At 41.6% G+C, this 18,125-nt stretch overlaps 1 protein-coding gene across 1 annotated transcript in view; it reads left to right on the plus strand.

The window, feature by feature from the left end:
• UBE2Z (ubiquitin conjugating enzyme E2 Z) overlaps positions 1–18,125 on the plus strand; it is a 29,594-nt gene that overhangs the window by 2,334 nt on the left and 9,135 nt on the right. Inside the window, exons 2-5 of the mRNA XM_070726506.1 lie at positions 462–534; positions 5,786–5,973; positions 14,876–14,987; positions 17,522–17,634. Of these exons, the coding sequence (XP_070582607.1) occupies positions 462–534; positions 5,786–5,973; positions 14,876–14,987; positions 17,522–17,634 (486 nt within the window). The remainder of the gene's footprint in view (positions 1–461; positions 535–5,785; positions 5,974–14,875; positions 14,988–17,521; positions 17,635–18,125) is intronic.

The following is an 18,125-nucleotide window of genomic DNA, read 5'->3' on the forward strand; positions in this document are numbered from 1 at the left end:
AGTAGTAACAAGAAAGTTGATGGGCAGCAACTTTCAAAATAGCTTGTCAACATAGATGCTTTTGTTGATAAATGTATGCTGACAGATTGAGGGATGAGGAAACAGTTCCTTATGAACAGGCGTGAGCTGTTATAAGTCTTTTCATGTTATGTTCCCCTCCCCCTTTGTGGGAGATCTCTTTTTCTCTCATTGTGTTTTGCACTTTTGTGATATTAGAAGAGATGTGAATTACAAATAAGCAGAAACAGTTTACCGATTAACATGAAGTACTGCGTGACCAGAATAAATCTGTATCTAAATTATGATTTTTAAATTTAGATCAAATGTATTTATTTTGGGCACTGTTTAGGGCAGACTTTGGACAAATTTTTTTTGCATTTTTAAGTAAGATTATTTGTCAGTAATTTAAGAGGAAACTTAATGGGTTGCAAAATATAGAAATACATTTATTTATTTCCTAGAGATATCATGTCAATTTATAAAGAACCACCTCCTGGAATGTTTGTCGTACCTGACCCTCATGATATGACCAAGGTAAGTGGTATTCAAGTGGTCTGTAGTCCCAACTAAAAGATTTTACTAACAATTTCAAAGAAGTACTTCATAATATAATGACTTGCCATATGGGCATCTGTTATTATTGGGAAAACTGCTATATATAGCAAAATGAGATTAATTGATTGCAATATCACCTTAAGAAACTTTCAGTAATGCTCATATTGTGTTTACATTGTGAAATAAATTGAAATGAAACAAAACAAAGGGAGTGGTGGTATTTAAAAAAGCAGTATATATATTTAGATCGCTATTCCTAATCTTTTTACGTTCTATGCATTGCTATGAAAACTATAAAGAACAGGTTCTGCCTTTCAGATTTGCAGTCAAAAAGCAGAAGTGGATTGGAAAATTGGTGGTAAGGAGGAGATGAAATTGTTAAAAGATGTTTATATAGAAATAGAACTGGGCCAATTTTTCATTTGGCATTGATCTTTAGGAAGACATGCTTAATCTTGTAGCATTGATTTTTTTCAGGCACAAAATATTGTATATTTACAAAAGAAAAAGGCTGAGGCATGAAGATACCAATTTTTTTAAATTCATGGATGTGTTCAACACTAGAGAGATTTTCTTTGATTTGACTTCTTTACAGAAAAGAAAAATAATAATTCTACAAATCACTTATATTCATATATGCCCAACAATCTGCCAATGCAGAGGAATTATTGAGTCTGTCATTTGTAGCTTCATAACTCTCTGATTTGGCATAGGAACCAAACAGGACAAGTACAGGGTTCAACAGATAGTTAGGATTGCAGAAAAAATAATCGCAACCAGCCTGCCTTCCATTGAATGAACCAAAAAGAAGGTTGAGAAAATATCTACAGATTCATAATCTATTTCAACGTCTCCCCTCAGGATGGCGCTATAGAGTATTACATGCCAAAATAACTAGACACAGAGACAGTTTTCCCCCACCCCCATGCCATCACTCTGCTTAACAATTCCCACCGTACTGCTTCATTTCCCATCTTTTCTCCTCATCTTTCATATTATCTTCTCCTTTTGGTTTCTTGCTTTTCTTATCAATTATTGTTTGTAACTTATGATTAATGATTATAACTATGATTTATAATCTTCGTTTATTATTTGCTGTTTATATGTACACTGTCAGCTGGAGACATTCCTTGTGTGTCCAATCACTAATAAAAAATTCTATTCTACTCTACTCTGCTACACTATGCTGTGCACTGCACCATGGTTACAATGCAGTAATCTGTTGACTGCCGATTGTCAGCAGTTCGATCAACGAAGTTGACTCAACCTTACATTCTTCTGAGGTTGGTAAAATGAGGACCCAGATTGTTGGGGGCAATAGTCTGATTCTGTAAACTGCTTAGAGAGGGCTGTAAAGCACTTTGAAGTAGTATATAAGTCTAAGTGCTATTGCTAGTGTGTGTTCTGGTCTGTCAGATTAAGCCATGTGACAGATCAAGTACTGTACTCTAAGCACTGTCATTAGAACTGCCATGAAAATAACCTGGAATCTAATTAATTTAGGATAATAAATACATAAAATAGTGGTAAATCTAAGTGAGCAGCACTCATTTATTGCTATTGTGTTCTGCCTTTCACTCCAAAAGTTCTTTGATGTACATAGTCTACTTCTCATTTTTCCTTTCAAAATGCCCTAGAGGAAAATTTGGCCAACAATGTTTAATGACCCTTTATTTCCTAACAAGATTAGGAATTAGAGTGGAAAGGTTGTTACAGTCCATTGTTTTAAGCATGGACACTGAGTTTCACCATTAGTGACAGTATTCTTGTTTTGACATGCCTGCAGTTGTAACAGATGACTGCTTTTTTTTAAATGCTCCATCTCTGGGTTTCCTCCACAAATGCTGTAACACTAAGGGCAGATAGCAAGCCTCAGTCTAACCTTTTCTGACAGTATTATTTTTTTAGTTTATCATTCACTCAATTTTTAATGTACAGTATTAGAGTCAAATAATGATCAATTCACCAGTCAGTTATAATAATTGATCTTACAGTTGAATACTGTGCCAATCCAAGATTGATGTACTCGTGTTTCCCCAAATATTAGACCCAGTTTTATTTTGGGGGAAGGCCCTCAAAAATAAGGGCCTATTTTCGGGGAATGTGTTTTTTCTCCCAGCCATGAGACGGGCTGGAATTGCCCCATACACCCAGCACCAGCTTACCTCAGAGCCCGCACAGCTAGGCCACCAACCCTCTGACACCTGCCTCGCCGTGGTGGTTCCAGCAGCCCCATCCAGCAGGACCCCGCATGATTGCCAGCCCAATTCTTCTTGCTCGCGGCCACAATGGAGCAGGAGGAGGAGCAGTGCACTGGGGCCATGGCCACAGGGCAGTTGAGGCGTGAATGGGGTGACTGCAAGAGCCTGAGGCAGTAATGGGTTGCAAATTCCACGCAACACTTCTGTGTATGTGGAGACACTTCTGCAGATGTTTTGTAGAACCAGGCCATATCGGTAGCAACTCACTGCTGGCCTGAGGTAATCTGAGGTAATTTGCCTCGTCTCATGTCGGTGGCATCGCGAGCAACCAGATGGAATTGCCGGCTGCCCAGATGCACAGGCACTTAAGTAGAACTTATTTTGGGCATAGGGCAGCGATGGCGAACCTTTTTCCCCTCAGGAACCAAAAGAATATGTGCACACGCTATCATGCATTCAAAAGTGCCCAAACCCATAATTAAATGCCTGAGGAGGGCAAAAATAGCTTCCTCCACCTCCCGGAGGCCCTTTGGAGGCTGGAAATGGCCTGTTTCCCAACTTCTGGTGGACCCAGTAGGCTTATGTTTCACCCTCCCCAGACTCCAAAGGCTTCTCTGGAGCTGGGGGAGGGTAAAAACGCCCACCCCGATCCTCTTGGAGACTCTCTGGAAGCCAAAAACACCATCCCAGAGCCTCTGTCCTAGCCTAAAATCAGCTGGCCGGCACACACATGCATGTTGGAGCTGAGCTAGGGCAATGGCTCCTGGGCCAGCCAATATGGCTCCATGCGCCACCTGTGGCACCCGTGCCATAGGTTTCCCATCACTGGCATAAGGGCTTATATTAAGTGCATGTGTAAAACCATGCTAGGGCTTATTATTGGGATAGATTTTATTTTTAGGAAAATAGGACCTCTAAGGATCCCTTGGAAATTGAAATTCTCATTGAGACATAGCATTTAGAGCAGGGGTCCCCAAACTTGGCAACTTTAAGATTTGTAGACTTCAAATCCCAGAAGTCTCCAGCCCACCCAGCTGGAGTATTAAATTGCCAAGTTTGGGGACCTCTGATTTAGAGCAATAGCATTTAGACTTATACTGTATACAGCTCTTTCTAAGTGGTTTACAGAGGGTAAGCATATTGCCCCCAACAATCTGGGTCCTCATTTTAAGAACCTTGGAAGGATGGAAGGCTGAGTCAACCTTGAGCCTACTGAGATTCGATCTGCCAAACTGCTGACAGCCAGTGATTAACAGAAGTAGCTTGCAGTACTGCACTCTAACCACTGCGCCACCGAGGCTCTGCATCCCCATATGAATTTGTGACACTTTAATAAGCATTTGGATTTTGGGAAGCAAATTTGGAATTTGAGAACATGTTTATTTTATTTAAAAATATATTGTCCCATTTTTCATTCAGAAAGGTTTTGAACATGATTGATAAAAATTAAAACATTGTAAAGTCTTGTTGTATTAACTAGCAGGGATGGAAATGACCCTTACACATTTTAAAATGAGGCCTCAGTGGAGTTGTGTAAACAACCGAGTGAGGCAGTGTCCGCAGAATGGCCCTAACGTTATCAGAAGCTAAGGCTTTGCAGTGACCAGCTTATTATTTTCAAGCAAAATTTAGAGCACCTAGGACAGTTGCATGGATGTTTTAGGGGGAAAATGGGCTCCAAAATTAAAATGACCATATAATTGGTGAAGATAGAGTAGAATCACGTTAAAAGACATATAGTAAATAAAACAGGTAAAATAACAAAGTTTTAAAATTCCACTTAAAAAGTAGAGCTAGAATAATATTTGTCTAATTTTAATGAGAATTATGCAGATGTGCAGTAGGTGCAAAATTGACAGGCATGTCCTATGCTTGCCAACCATTTGGAACCTACAAGAAGCACTTGACTGACCTTAAAGTTAGACAGATTGAAGAGGGGAATCCTTCACATGTTCCCAATCCACTTGGGGCTTTAAAGATCAAAATTATTGGTTTAATTTAATTATAGGTAGTCCTGGACTTAGGACCACAATTGGGAATTCTTGTCCCTGAACAATGCAGTCATAAAGTGAAATATCATGTGACTTAACATCTGTAATCCTAGTAATCCCTTTTGCCATCATTAAACAAATGTTACAATTGTTAACAAAGGATCCACTCCAATCCATTTCAGGCTTATACTCACTATACCCACCTATTTCCCCTTCCACCCCCCCCCCAAATATTTCTGCACTTTTGGCCTCTCTGTACTCTGTTTTTCATGGTGGCAATCAACCCCAGGGTTGCATGGCTTTGGAGCTGCTTGCCATGTCAGGCACCCGCAAATTGAATCCTGAATTCTGAGAGCTCTGCCACGCCATCTTGTTTCTACTGCTGGCTGGCTGGGCTGAGCTGGCGCTGGCTACAAAGGAAAAAAGAAAAAGGGACTTTGCCGTCTTTTTTGAAGCATGAAACCAGCTCTAGTCTCATCCAGCAGCCAGCCAGGCTAGCCCATGTCTCAAAAGTGAGAGCAGGAAGAGGGAGAAGATCGGTTGGGGTGACAGAGTGCTGGGGGCCAAAACGGTATAGATGGGACACTGGGGTAGAGGGGAAGCTGCTGTGCACTTACGGTCATACGCATGGCTGCAAAGTACCCCAATTTTAATCATGACTGTGAAGTGCTGCAAACTGCCATAACTTCTGGCATGGGTGGTAGGTCTCTTTCTTCAATGCTGCAGTTGCTAAATGAATAGTTGTAAATTTTTCTATTTCTAAGAAAAATAGAAGAAGCTGATGAAGCTGTTATGGAATTCTCCAGGGCATTGCAAAGCAGTAATATTTTTCATCACTTCAACTAAATAAGTAGTAATGGAATCTGAGATGTGTACCGTTTAAAGAAGTGTTTGAGGGGTTTTTTTTCTTCCTGACTGCTTGCAGAGAACCTTCTCTGCCTCCCCTGACTTGTGTCAGCAGCTGTTGGCATTGGGCAGGTGCTGCCACTGATGCTTCCATCAGAAGTATTTGCGCAAGCCTGGGCTTTTCTCTTGCAGATTCATGCGTTGATCACAGGCCCCTTTGACACGCCTTACGAAGGGGGTTTCTTCTTGTTCCTGTTTCGCTGTCCTCCAGATTATCCTATCCATCCTCCGCGGGTCAAACTGATGACAACTGGGAATAATACAGTGAGGTTTAATCCTAACTTCTACCGAAATGGGAAGGTCTGCCTCAGTATTCTAGGGTAAGGACCCATTCAGCTCAAGCTCTTTTCCAGAGCATGCCCAGGTGCATGCAGTTATTTTTCTGAAGGACCATAGGCGAATATGTGTTTTTCAAAAGAATAGGGCAGAGGAAAAGCAAGCAAACTTCTTGCTTGTATCTTTATGATTTATATTACTGTATTTTTTTCGGAGTATAAGACACACCAGAGTATAAGACGCACCTAGATTTTAGAGGTGGAAAACAAGGGGAAAAGTATTCTGAACCAAATGGTGTAGTAATATACCATTTAATAAAATATCAGTGTAGCAGAATACTTTTTACAACCATGTATACTTTTTAAACCATGTACACTTTTTACAAACTTCAAACTTGACAGCTTTAAGACTTGTCGACTTCAACTCCCAGAATTCCTCCTCCTGCCATGCCAGCTCAGGAATGGGAGTTGAAGTCCACAAGTCTTAAACTCGCCAAGTTTGAATACTCTTGCGCCCCTAATCCCTAACCCAGGGGTCTTCAAACTTGACAGCTTTAAGACTAGTGGACTTCAACTCCAGTCATGCTAGATAATTTTTTGTGGGGAAATGGGCAATTTTCCACCACCACCACCTTTTTTTTTTTTTGCAAAAATTGGGTGGGCAAAGAGTCTGGAGAACCTGAAGTCAGCTCTTGGGTGCTGGGGGATAGCAAAATACCCCCAAACGTGGCCATTTTTTGGGCCATTTTTTCACAAAAATTGAAACATTTTTGCCTTCCCTCGGTCCCCAGGTGCTGTCAACAGGCTCCTCAGATCCTTTTCCGAGTCCATTTTTGCGAAAAAACGGGTGAAAAACGGCCATTTTCCAGCACCCAAGAGCTCTCTGCAGGCTACCCAGACTTTTTCCTCATCCCATTTTTTTGAAAAAACAGGGAAGGCTGTGGGTCCTTCCTCCTAAAGACGATCCCATCTGCCCATCTCTCAGCTGTGGCTAGGGGGGGCTTTTGCAGAAGTCCGTCTTGTCTACCAGTTGCATCCCTACCTTGACCAGGAGGCACTCGACACAATCACTCACCCCCTCATCACCTCTTGTCTTGACTATTGCAATGCGCTCCACACAGGGCTACCCTTGAAGAGAGTTCGGAGACTTCAGCTGGTGCAAAATGCAGTGGTGTGTTCAGTAACGGGTATACCAAGGTATGCCCGTATTATGCCAACTTTACGCGAGCCACATTGGTTGCCAGTTGGTTTCCGAACGCAATTCAAGGTGTTGATTATCGCCTTTAAAGCCCTAAATGGCTCAGCACCAGACTATTTCCCAGGACCATCTCCTCCCTCATACCTCGCTGCAGCCAGTAAGGGCCCGCAGAGTCGGCTTTCTCCAGGTCCCGTCTGCCAAACAATGTTGGTTGGCGGGACCTTGGGAAGAGTTTTCTCTGTGGCGGCTCCGACCCTGTGGAATCAACTGCCCCCAGAGATCCACACTGTCTCCTCCCTACTGGTCTTTTGGAAAGCCGTTAAGACCTGGCAATTCCGGCAGGCCTGGAATTAGGACTGATTGCAAGTATGCATGGTTTTTTTTTTTAATGATATTACTGTTTTACTGCATTGTTGATTTCATTGCTGTATTTTTTTATTGCTTTTTTTTTTTTACTATTGTTGTATTTATTATTGTTGTTATCGGCCCTGAGTCCATTTTGGAGTGAGCTGCATCTAAATACAATCAATCAATCAATAATTTTTTTGCCATTCCTTAGCACCCAAGAGCTCTCTGCAGGCGGAGGGCGGGGCTTTGGGACAGCAAAAATGGCTGAATTCAGTGTATAAAACGCACCAACATTTCCACCCTTTTTTAGGGGGGGAAAGGTGTGTCTTATACTCAGAAAAATATGGTAATATTGATTATTTCCCGATTGCTTATTTGTACTCTATGACAATCATTAAGTGTTGTACCTTATGATTCTTGACAAATGTATATTTTCTTTTACGTACATTAAGAGCATATGCACCGAAGACAAATTCCTTGTGTGTCCAATCACACTTGGCTAATAAAGAATTCTATTCTATTACAGCACAGTTAGGGTAAAATCAACCACATAACTGCAAGCCATCCATGGCCACAAGCTGTTATTTCTCATCTTTTAACAAAAAGGCAAACTTGGGGCAATTAAATTTGCATATTTATTTTCTACAGCCTTTGATCAGCTTCGTGCACCCCCTATGCCAGAGACGGTGGTACTCTACATTAGTGGTGCTTCTTTTAACTTTCTAGGCTGCCGATATTTTTTTTTCAATCCAGCAAAAAACACTGTAAAACATCTGTATGTTTTTTGGAATGTATGTATACGTTTGGTAAATACATATAGAAAGAAAGAAAGTTCACATATACAAAAAAAATACATGTATACTTTTGAAACCACAGAGAAATTGCTTCAAAAGATTGCTCCATACTCCTGTATGCCATCTGTTCGTTTCTAGTTACTTGACCTTATATAGATCCAGTAGAGGAGAAGGCTTCTTTGGATGCTTCAGTGATATTTCTTTTCTTTTTTAAAGAAAAGAAAAAGATAAACTAGTTAAATAGAGATAAAGGAATCAAAAGTGGCTGCTATTATAACTATTAAGTTTGTGACTCCTTCTATCAATACTATGTCTGTATCAGTTTCAAAGAAACAAGGTATATCTGGAGAAGTTTTGTTTGAATGTTTCAGAGCTAACTACTGGCAGTACTTGGTTAACCACTGTAATTAAGACTGAAAACTTCCTTGCTAAGTGACATGGTCATAAAATACGATATCACATGACCACACTCCCAAGAGTTGTTCCATTTGCTGCTTTAGGCAAATCCCACATGATGGTTAGGTGTGATGTCACATGATCACCATTTGTGACCACCTGGCTTTCATTGCCTTTACTTGTGTGTAGGATACTGTGATATTATTGTTAACTGGTTGCCAACCTCAAGAGTCGTGATTGTATGACAGCCACATCCGGTCATAAGTCTCCTCATTTAGCACCATTGTTAACTTTGGTCAATTGCTAAATGAGGAATACCTGTGATTGCTTTCTGTAATGTGTTTATTAACTCACAAGCACAGCTACGTTTGTAAGCTTTTTATTTTGTTAACTGTTTTTATAGAATGTATCAATGTATCAATTCACAAATTTTAGGACTCCATATCCAATTGGAGCCCAGATCAGTCCTTGTGCCATGAAATAATAATAATAATAATAATTATTATTATTATTATTATTATTATTATTATTATTATTATTATTTATTAGATTTGTATCCTGCCCCTCTCTGAGGACTTGGGGTGGCTCACAATACAATACAATACAATACGATACAATACAATACAATACAAATCTAATATTAACATTATTATTAAAAACAATGCTACACAATCACATCACACTTAAATGCTACAAGTCAGAAGGGGGGATATTAGTCCCCCCCAAGCCTGGCGACATAAATGAGTCTTCAACATCTTGTGGAAGGCAAGGAGGGTGAGGGCAATTTGAATCTCTAGGGGTAGTTGTTTCCAGAGGGGTGGGGCTACCACAGAGAAGGCTCTTCCCCTAGGTCCCACCAGACGACATTGTTTAGTCAATGGGTCCCGGAGAAGGCCAACTCTGTGGGGCCTAATCAGCCGCTGGGATTTGTGCAGCAGAAAGATGCTAAGAGCTGTAAATTCAGCCAAAGGAATGTCAAAAATTGATGCCTCTGTCAAGAAGGAGCTCTACAGGTCCTATAAAACACAGATACCTTGTGCCTAGATCCAGCCGGTCTGAGTCTTCAGAGAGGGGTGGCATACAAATTTAATTTTAAAAATAATAATAATAATAATCACTTTTATATTGATGATGAATTTAGTCTTTATTGACTTTGGGTCAAATTCGGGTCTCTAATAGACTGTGCCTAGAGATGATGTAACAACTCAAAACCCTAGATAAGTAATCCTTGTTTACTTACGTGCTAGCAATTGGGTATTTTCTATAATGCCATAGCCTGCTTTTGTACTATTGTATCATAAATACGTACAAAAGCATTCTAGTTAACAATTATTAAAATAATGCGCTCCACATGGGGCTACCCTTAAAGAACTTTTGTAGACTTCAACTAATCCATAATGCAGCCATGCGAGCTGTCATGGATTTACCCAGATGTTTCCATGTAACTCCATCACTCTGCGAGCCGTCCTGACTGACGATTGGTCTCTGAATACAATTTAAGGTGTTGGTTATTATCTATAAAGCCCTACATGGCTTAGGACCAGATTATTTATGGGACCGTCTCCTGCCTCACATGTCCCAGCAACCGGTCAGATCCCCTAGAGTTGGTTTCCTCCAGGTCCCGTCAGCCAAGCAGTGTCAGCTGGTGGTGCTGTGGGGAAGGGCCTTCTCTGTGGCAGCTCCAGTCCTCTGGAATCAACTCCCCTCCAGAGATCTGCACTGCCCCCACCCTCCTGGACCTTCGAAAGGCCTTAAAATCATGGCGTTATACTCTGCTTCATCCAGTAGTTTGAATGATTGATGTGTGAGTGTTCAATAGTGGTGTTTTAAATGTATCTTTTCATCATTGTACTTTTTATTGTTGTACTAGGAGAATTTGATTTAATTTAAATTAATTTATTCGACTTCTGTGCCGCTCAATCCCATAGGACTCAGGGAGGCTTACAACAATAAAATATAATGCAATAGTTTAATAATAAAAAGAAGTCAAACGTCAACAATAGATTAAAACCCCATTATAACCCTAACAAATCCAATATAAAAACGCAAAAATTAAATCTAACATATATACGAGTCAAACATAATTCGGGCACATCTGATATACAAACATACATACCAGACAAACATAATTCGGGCACGGCCAGATCTTAACAGCTTTTTGAAAAGCCAGCAGAGTGGGAGCAGTGCAAACATCCCGGGGGCGGGGGGAGGAGGAAGTTGGTTCCATAGAGCCGGAATGGCAACAGAAAAGACCCTCCCCCACAGTCCCGCCAACCTACATTGTTTAGTCGACGGGACCTGGAGGAGGCCAATTCTGAGCGATCTAATAGGCCTCTGGGAAGTATGAGGGCGACTTATAAATTTAAGTAACTAAGTAAGTAAGTAAGTAAGTAAATAAGTAAGTAAATAAGTAAATATTGAATTGTATGTCTGCTCAGAACATATGGTACTTTTGTGAGATTGCATATCCAGTCTGATCCCTACAGTGAGTGGGGCATGGGGTGAGGTATCATCAGTACGCTGATGATACCCAGCTGTACATCTCCACCCCATGTCCAGTCAACGAAGCAGTGGAAGTGATGTGCTGGTGCCTGGAGGCTGTTGGGGTCTGGATGGGTGTCAACAGACTCAAACTCAACCCTGAGAAGACGGATTTGCCTCCCAGGGACAATTCCATCTGTCCGTCCATCACCCTGGGGGGGGGGGGAATCATTGACCCCCTCAGAGAGGGTCCGCAACTTGGGTGTCCTCCTCGATCCACAGCTTACATTAGAGAACCATCTTTCAGCTGTGGCGAGGGGGGTGTTTGCTCAGGTTCACCTGGTGCACCAGTTGCGGCCCTACTACTGTAATGCTCTCTACATGGGGCTACCTTTGAAGAGTGTTCGGAAACTTCAGATTGTGCAGAATGCAGCTGCGAGAGCAATCATGGGCTTCCCTAAGTATCCCCATGTTACACCAACAGTCTGCATTGGTTGCCGATCAGTTTCCGGTCACAGTCTGCATTGGTTGCCGATCAGTTTCCAGTCACAATTCAAAGTGTTGGTTATGACCTATAAAGTCCTTCATGGCATCGGACCAGAATATCTCCGGGACCGCCTTCTTCCACATGAATCCCAGCGACCAGTTATGTCCCACAGAGTTGGCCTTCTCCGGGTCTTGTCGACAAAACAATGTTGTCTGGCGAGACCCAGGGGAAGAGCCTTCTCTGTGTTGCAGCCCTGACCCTCTGGAACCAGCTCCCCCCAGAGATTAGGATTGCCCCCACCCTCCTTGCCTTGAGGGGATAGACGAGGAACGTACTTGCAGACACCAAGCTGTGGGGAATAGCCAATACTTTAGTAGATAGGCTCAAGATCCAAAAGGATTTTTACAGATTTGAACATTGAATTGATTCGGACAAGATGGAATTCTGTGATGACAAAAGTAAGGTCCTGTACTTAGACAGGAAAATCCAAACGCATAGGTATAGTAAAGGGGTACCTGTCTTAACAGCAGTAACAGTGAGAAGGGAGGGAAGTAGAAGTCTAATAGGTCAATATTTAAGTATGAGCCAGCAATGTGCTGCAGCTGCTGAAAAATCAACGAAGTCCTGGGCTACGAAAAGGGATAATACTACTTTACACTCTGCTTGTGAAACCACACTTGTGAATGAAGGCAAATATACATGTCCCATGATAATGTTGCAGGATCTCATCTGGATCTTCCAAACTGCTGGAGCCCATCCTCAGGGAACTTGCCTCTGTCAGAATGTGCTCACGTTCCCTGTGAATGGATTACAGCATGAGTCCAGAAGCTTGGTTTTGATAACTGACCCAGGTTGCATCCTGCAAGCCACACACAGAATGTGTATCTAGTATTGTATACAATACAAAAATGATGTTGAGACCCTGGAAAGTTTGCAGAGCAACAGTGAAAAAGCGTCTGGAGGCTAAATCGTGTGACAAAAGGTTGAGGGAGCTAGGTATGATAGCTCCCTCAACCTGAAGAAAGATTGCCTTATTCTCTAGGGCAGTGTTTCCCAACCTTGACAACTTGAAGATATCTGGACTTCAGGTTCGATTACTGCAATGCTCTCTACATGGGGCTACCTTTGAAAAGTGTTCGGAAACTCCAGATCGTGCAGAACGAGGCCGCGAGAGCCATCGTGGGGTTTCCCAGATTCGCCCACGTATCTACAACACTCCTTGGCCTGCATTGGCTGCCGATCAGTTTCCGGTCACAATTCAAAGTGTTGGTCATGACCTTTAAAGCCCTACATGGCATTGGACCAGAGTACCTCCGGAACCGCCTGCTACCGCACGAATCCCAGCGGCCGATAAGGTCCCACAGAGTTGGCCTTCTCCGGATCCCGTCGACTAAACAATGTCGTCTGGCGGGCCCCAGGGGAAGAGCCTTATCTGTGGTGGCCCTGGCCCTCTGGAATCAACTCCCCCAAGAGATTAGAACTGCTCCCACCCTCTTTGTCTTAAGACCCACCTATACCGACAGGCATGGGGGATTTGAGACATCTTTCCCCCAGGCTTATTATAATTTATGTTTGGTATGTATGTGTTGTTTGGTTTTTAATTATGATAGAGTTTTTAGTTTTTTAATATTAGATTTGTGCCATTATAATATTGTTTTTATCATTGTTGTGAGCCGCTCCAAGTCTTCGGAGAGGGGCAGCATACAAATCTAATAAATTATTATTATTATTATTATTATTATTATTATTATTATTATTATTCAACTCCCAGAATTCCCCAGCCAGCAAATGCTGGCTGGGGAATTCTGGGAGTTGAAGTCCAGATATCTTCAAGTTGTCAAGGTTGGGAAACACTGCGCTAGGGCACCAGAGAGCAAAACAATAAATCATGGGTAGAAGCTGAGAGCCAACCTAGAAGTAAGAAGGAGAAATTTTCTGATGCGGAGAACAATAATCAGTGGAGTAGCTTGCCCCCTGGTGTTGGTAGTGCTCCATGACTGGAGGTTTTCAAAAATAGACTGGACAACCATTTGACTAGGATGGTATAAAGGGGCTGAGCTAGAAGACAACTTCCCTATAGCCTAGAGCAGTGATTTTCAACCTTTTTTGAGCCGTAGCACATTTGTTACATTTACGAAACCCTGGGGCACATGGAGCGGGGGGGGGGGGGGGGGCTAAAAAAAGTTTGGACAAAAAAATTCTCTATCTTCCTCCTCTTCGCTCTATTTCTTTCTCCCTCTTTTTCTCCCTTCCTTCCTCTTTCTTTCTCTCTCTCCATCCCTTTCTTTCTCTTCCTTCCTCTTTTTTGCTCTCTTTCTCTCTCCCTCCCTACGTCCCTCTATGTCTTTCTCTCTCTCTCTCTTTCCCTCCCTCTTTCTCTCTCTCTTGCTTTCTTTCTCCCTCTCTTTCTCTCTCTCTTGCTTTCTTTCTCTCTTGTTCTCTCTCGCTCTTTCTCTCTCTTGCTTTCTTTCTCTCTCTCTCTCTTGCTTTCTCTCTCTCTTGCTTTCTTTCTCTCTTGCTTTCTCTCTCTCTTGCTTTCTTTCTCTCTGAGCTTCGCAGCACACCTGACCATGTCTCGTGGCACACTAGTGGCACACTGGTTGAAAAACACTGGCCTAGAGAGAGTATTTTCTGATTAGGACTACATTACCTCAGGTTACTACACTGATTATTGCCTATAAGTAAGTTGTCAACAGGTGTAACGCCAGACATTATTGCTGGACAACATACATTGATCTTTATTGGTGTTTTTCTTATTCATGCTACTAGACATTTTAGGAATGTAATACTTTCTTCTTTGTTTCTAAGTCTTGCAATCTTCAGTTTGACTTACCATTTTGTGGAGCTAGATACGGTTCTTCCGATTCAAGCAGAAAAAGGTACTTGAGCCTCTTGGAGCATTCGCATCACGTTCATCTGGAGCTCTTTATAGTGAAGTGACATCTTTTCCATGCATATATTAGGTATCTTTTGCAGTGGCCACATGATCCCAGTAAAACGTTAAGCACAATTGCTTAAAGACTTGTGAACAGGTATTATCCATCTGCCCCTGAAAGCTTTGAAGTATCTTTTTGCCTTTGAATCCTGGGAGCTATTTTCCCCCTACTACATAATATCTTTTTTTATTTAGCTGGGTTCATAAATGTGACAAGCCACATCAAAATACATTGAGGTTCCTATTAAAAGTTTTTGTGTTTCCATCTGTGGAATTAATCTTTTTTTTTTTTTTTTGCTATCTCACAGCACATGGACAGGTCCAGCCTGGAGCCCTGCACAAAGCATTTCTTCAGTACTTATATCTATACAGTCTTTAATGACTGAGAATCCCTATCACAATGAACCTGGCTTTGAACAGGTAAGGAACCCCAATTTTGGATTATATGGCTAATGGGACATTTTTTTTTTCATTGGGTGATTGAAAAGATTGTTGTAAAATGTAGATTTAAAGAAGCTAGAGAAATCTTGCAGAACATAACTTCTAGATTCTCTCCCCCCACCCTCCTTTTTTAAAATAATAGTTTTACTCTCAATTACATTGCCAAAAAGGAGGATGGAGAGGGATTTAGAATTGAGGATTCATCAGAGTTGTAATTCAGTATTGAACTATTTATGATAGAAATGCTTTGGGGAAAATATTTCCTGCATTTTTTTCTCTGCTTCTCAATCCCATTTTCAAACATAAAGAATGCAAGAATGCAAATATAAAATACAAAGAAATGTGGCAAACTAGCAAGATCTATTGGGCACCTCAATATACTTTTAAATAGAGATTCCAATTCCAGAAGTAATGGGACTTCCAATTATGTATCTGCTTCCCAATTATAATTAAAGTCTATTATGTTATGAAAGATATAAAGAATTATTAAAGAGTTCTGAAGCCTCCATAGGATACTAAAGGACGAGAAACTTTTTTTAAAGTAAGGACTATGTTTCCACGGACTGTCATCAAATGGAATTGCAGCTGGATTGGAGTTAGCGCTGAATGACCATTTTCTTTCGGCTCCAAAATCTTTCTTATAGAGTTAAGAATACTATTCCCTTAGCAAACGTTTGAAATTATGCAATAAGAGCCCCCTAGTGTTTATGAGCAAGTTCCACGGCAATTGTTCACCCTTACAAATGACCACACATACTCTGCAACATTTGCCCTGCTATTTCACCCCCCACCCTCAGTGCCAAGTGTTTATAGGCACTAGGCTCTGTAGCTGCAAACGGCTTTTTAGGCCTTCTGCTACAGCTCCCTTTCTCCCTGACTGCCCCTGCCCCTCAGCTCTGTTCTCTTCGGCAGAGGCCTTGAGGAAAGGCCTCAAACTGAAGCTATGTGCGTTCCTTCCGGGGGTTCCGTTCTCTTTGGCAAAGGTCTCTTTAAATCCTGTGGGGGCATACACACTTTTCGGCCAGAGACTGAAAGCTTCTGGAGGGGACCATGATATCTTGTGACTTCAGGCACACATCTGCGTTTGCAGAGAACGGGTGCCTGAAGTCTCGCAAGATTAGGGCACCTAGACGCTTCCAGTCTTTGCATGAAATTTTTCTGCATGCCAGCGGGAGGCTTTAAAGCTTTGGAGGAGAGTCACCGAGGCTGCCTGCTGCTCCAGAAGTGACAGGCAGCTTCAGTGAATCAGAGAAGCTGAGCGGGGTGTTTGTCCTGCTCTCCCTCTGCTCTCCCCACTCATGGGCAAAGAAATGGGCTGGAGAGGTAACAGATCTTCACAAGATAAGTGAAGGATGCGGGGAGGGGGGGAGCAATTGGGGGATCCCAGGGAAGGGAGAATGAGGTATCTCAATGGGTTGGGGGAGGCCTTGGGTGGTCTGAAGGAGATGATCTCTTCCATCACTAGGCCTCCCATGGCCTTCACCACACTGAGATATGCAATGTGCACTTAAGGGGCTGCACATTCGATTAGAGATGGCAAAAGGAGGGAGTGATCACATTCAAGTTGTGCAATTTCACCCCTACGAATTCTCAGGTTACAAATGGAATGGGCAGGCTCCATTCCATTCATAATTCAAGGACTACTTGTAATATAATTTCATATAATAGTATTGAACATCTTAAAATACTTTGGCCACCTAATGAGAAAAGAAGACTCATTGGAAATGACCCTGATGTCGGGACAGGCTGAAGGCAAAGGAAAAGGGGACGGCAGAGGATGAGAGGGTTCAATGAATTTGGGCAAACTCTGGGAGACAATAGAGGACAGGTAGGCCTGGCATGCTACGGCCCATGAGGCTGCCAAGAGTCCGACACGACTTAGCGACTAACAATAGATGAAATATTATATATACAGTGTTCCCTCGATTTCCGCGGGGGATGTGTTCCGAGACCGCCCGCGAAAGTCGAATTTCCACGAAGTAGAGATGCGGAAGTAAATACACCATTTTTGTCTATCACAAACCTTCCCTTAACACTTTAAACCCCTAAATTACCATTTCCCATTCCCTTAACAACCATTTACTCACCCTTATTACTGGTACTCACCATGATCCTGATATTTATAAACATAATTATTTATTAACAATAATTATTTTTTTGTTATTTATTTGCAAAAATTATTGATTTGATGATGATGTATGATGTCATTGGGCGGGGAAAACCATGGTATAGGAAAAAAACGCGAAGTATTTTTTAATTAATATTTTTTGAAAAACCGTGGTATAGGCTATTCACGAAGTTCGAACCCACGAAAATCGAGGGAACACTGTACTACTTTATAATGATTGTAAATATATATATATGTGTGTGTATTTATTTTCTTGCTTTTCGCTAAATTATTTACTTTCCTGACAGTGAGATTATATTGGTGGCGACGTATATTGTGAATAATACTTATTCTGTTTGTTTGTATAACATAAGTGGAGAGATTCTCAGCTGTTGCTGTTTTGTAGGAAAGGCATCCAGGAGACAGTAAAAATTACAATGAGTGCATTCGACATGAAACTATCCGCATCGCTGTATGTGACATGCTGGAAGGGAAATGTCCTTGTCCAGAACCTTTACGGTATGTTTGGAGAGAGATCATGATTTAACTTGCAGGTTCACTTTCAATACTCCATTGAAAACTTCAGAAAATATATTTGTGAATGAGGCTTTGTCCATTTCTGGGGAAATTGGCAATGTAATCTTCACCATTTGAGTGTTCAATCTCCACTGCTTTTATAGGCCACATAGTTAATATTCTGGGAGATTTCTACATGCCAGTCTAGAAAAACTGCAGTTTTATAATATGGCTTCCCAAGCCCTGTACCTTCCACTAATGTTGAATGTTGGCTAAGAGTGATGGCCATTCTTGTCCAATATATTTAGTGCATATCAGATTGATGAAACCTAGTTTAGGTAAGTAATGAGATTGCAGGGTTTAGATATGGCAGTTCTTTCTATTTTTAGTCAAGATGAGAAAAAGAATTAGATAGGGGGGGGGAGAGAATTTGTAGGGACCAAAGAAATCCCCACACATAACACCTGACTGGTGTTTCCCCCATTTTATTCTCC

Source organism: Erythrolamprus reginae, chromosome Z (assembly GCF_031021105.1).
Source record: "Erythrolamprus reginae isolate rEryReg1 chromosome Z, rEryReg1.hap1, whole genome shotgun sequence".
NCBI lineage: Eukaryota > Metazoa > Chordata > Lepidosauria > Squamata > Dipsadidae > Erythrolamprus > Erythrolamprus reginae.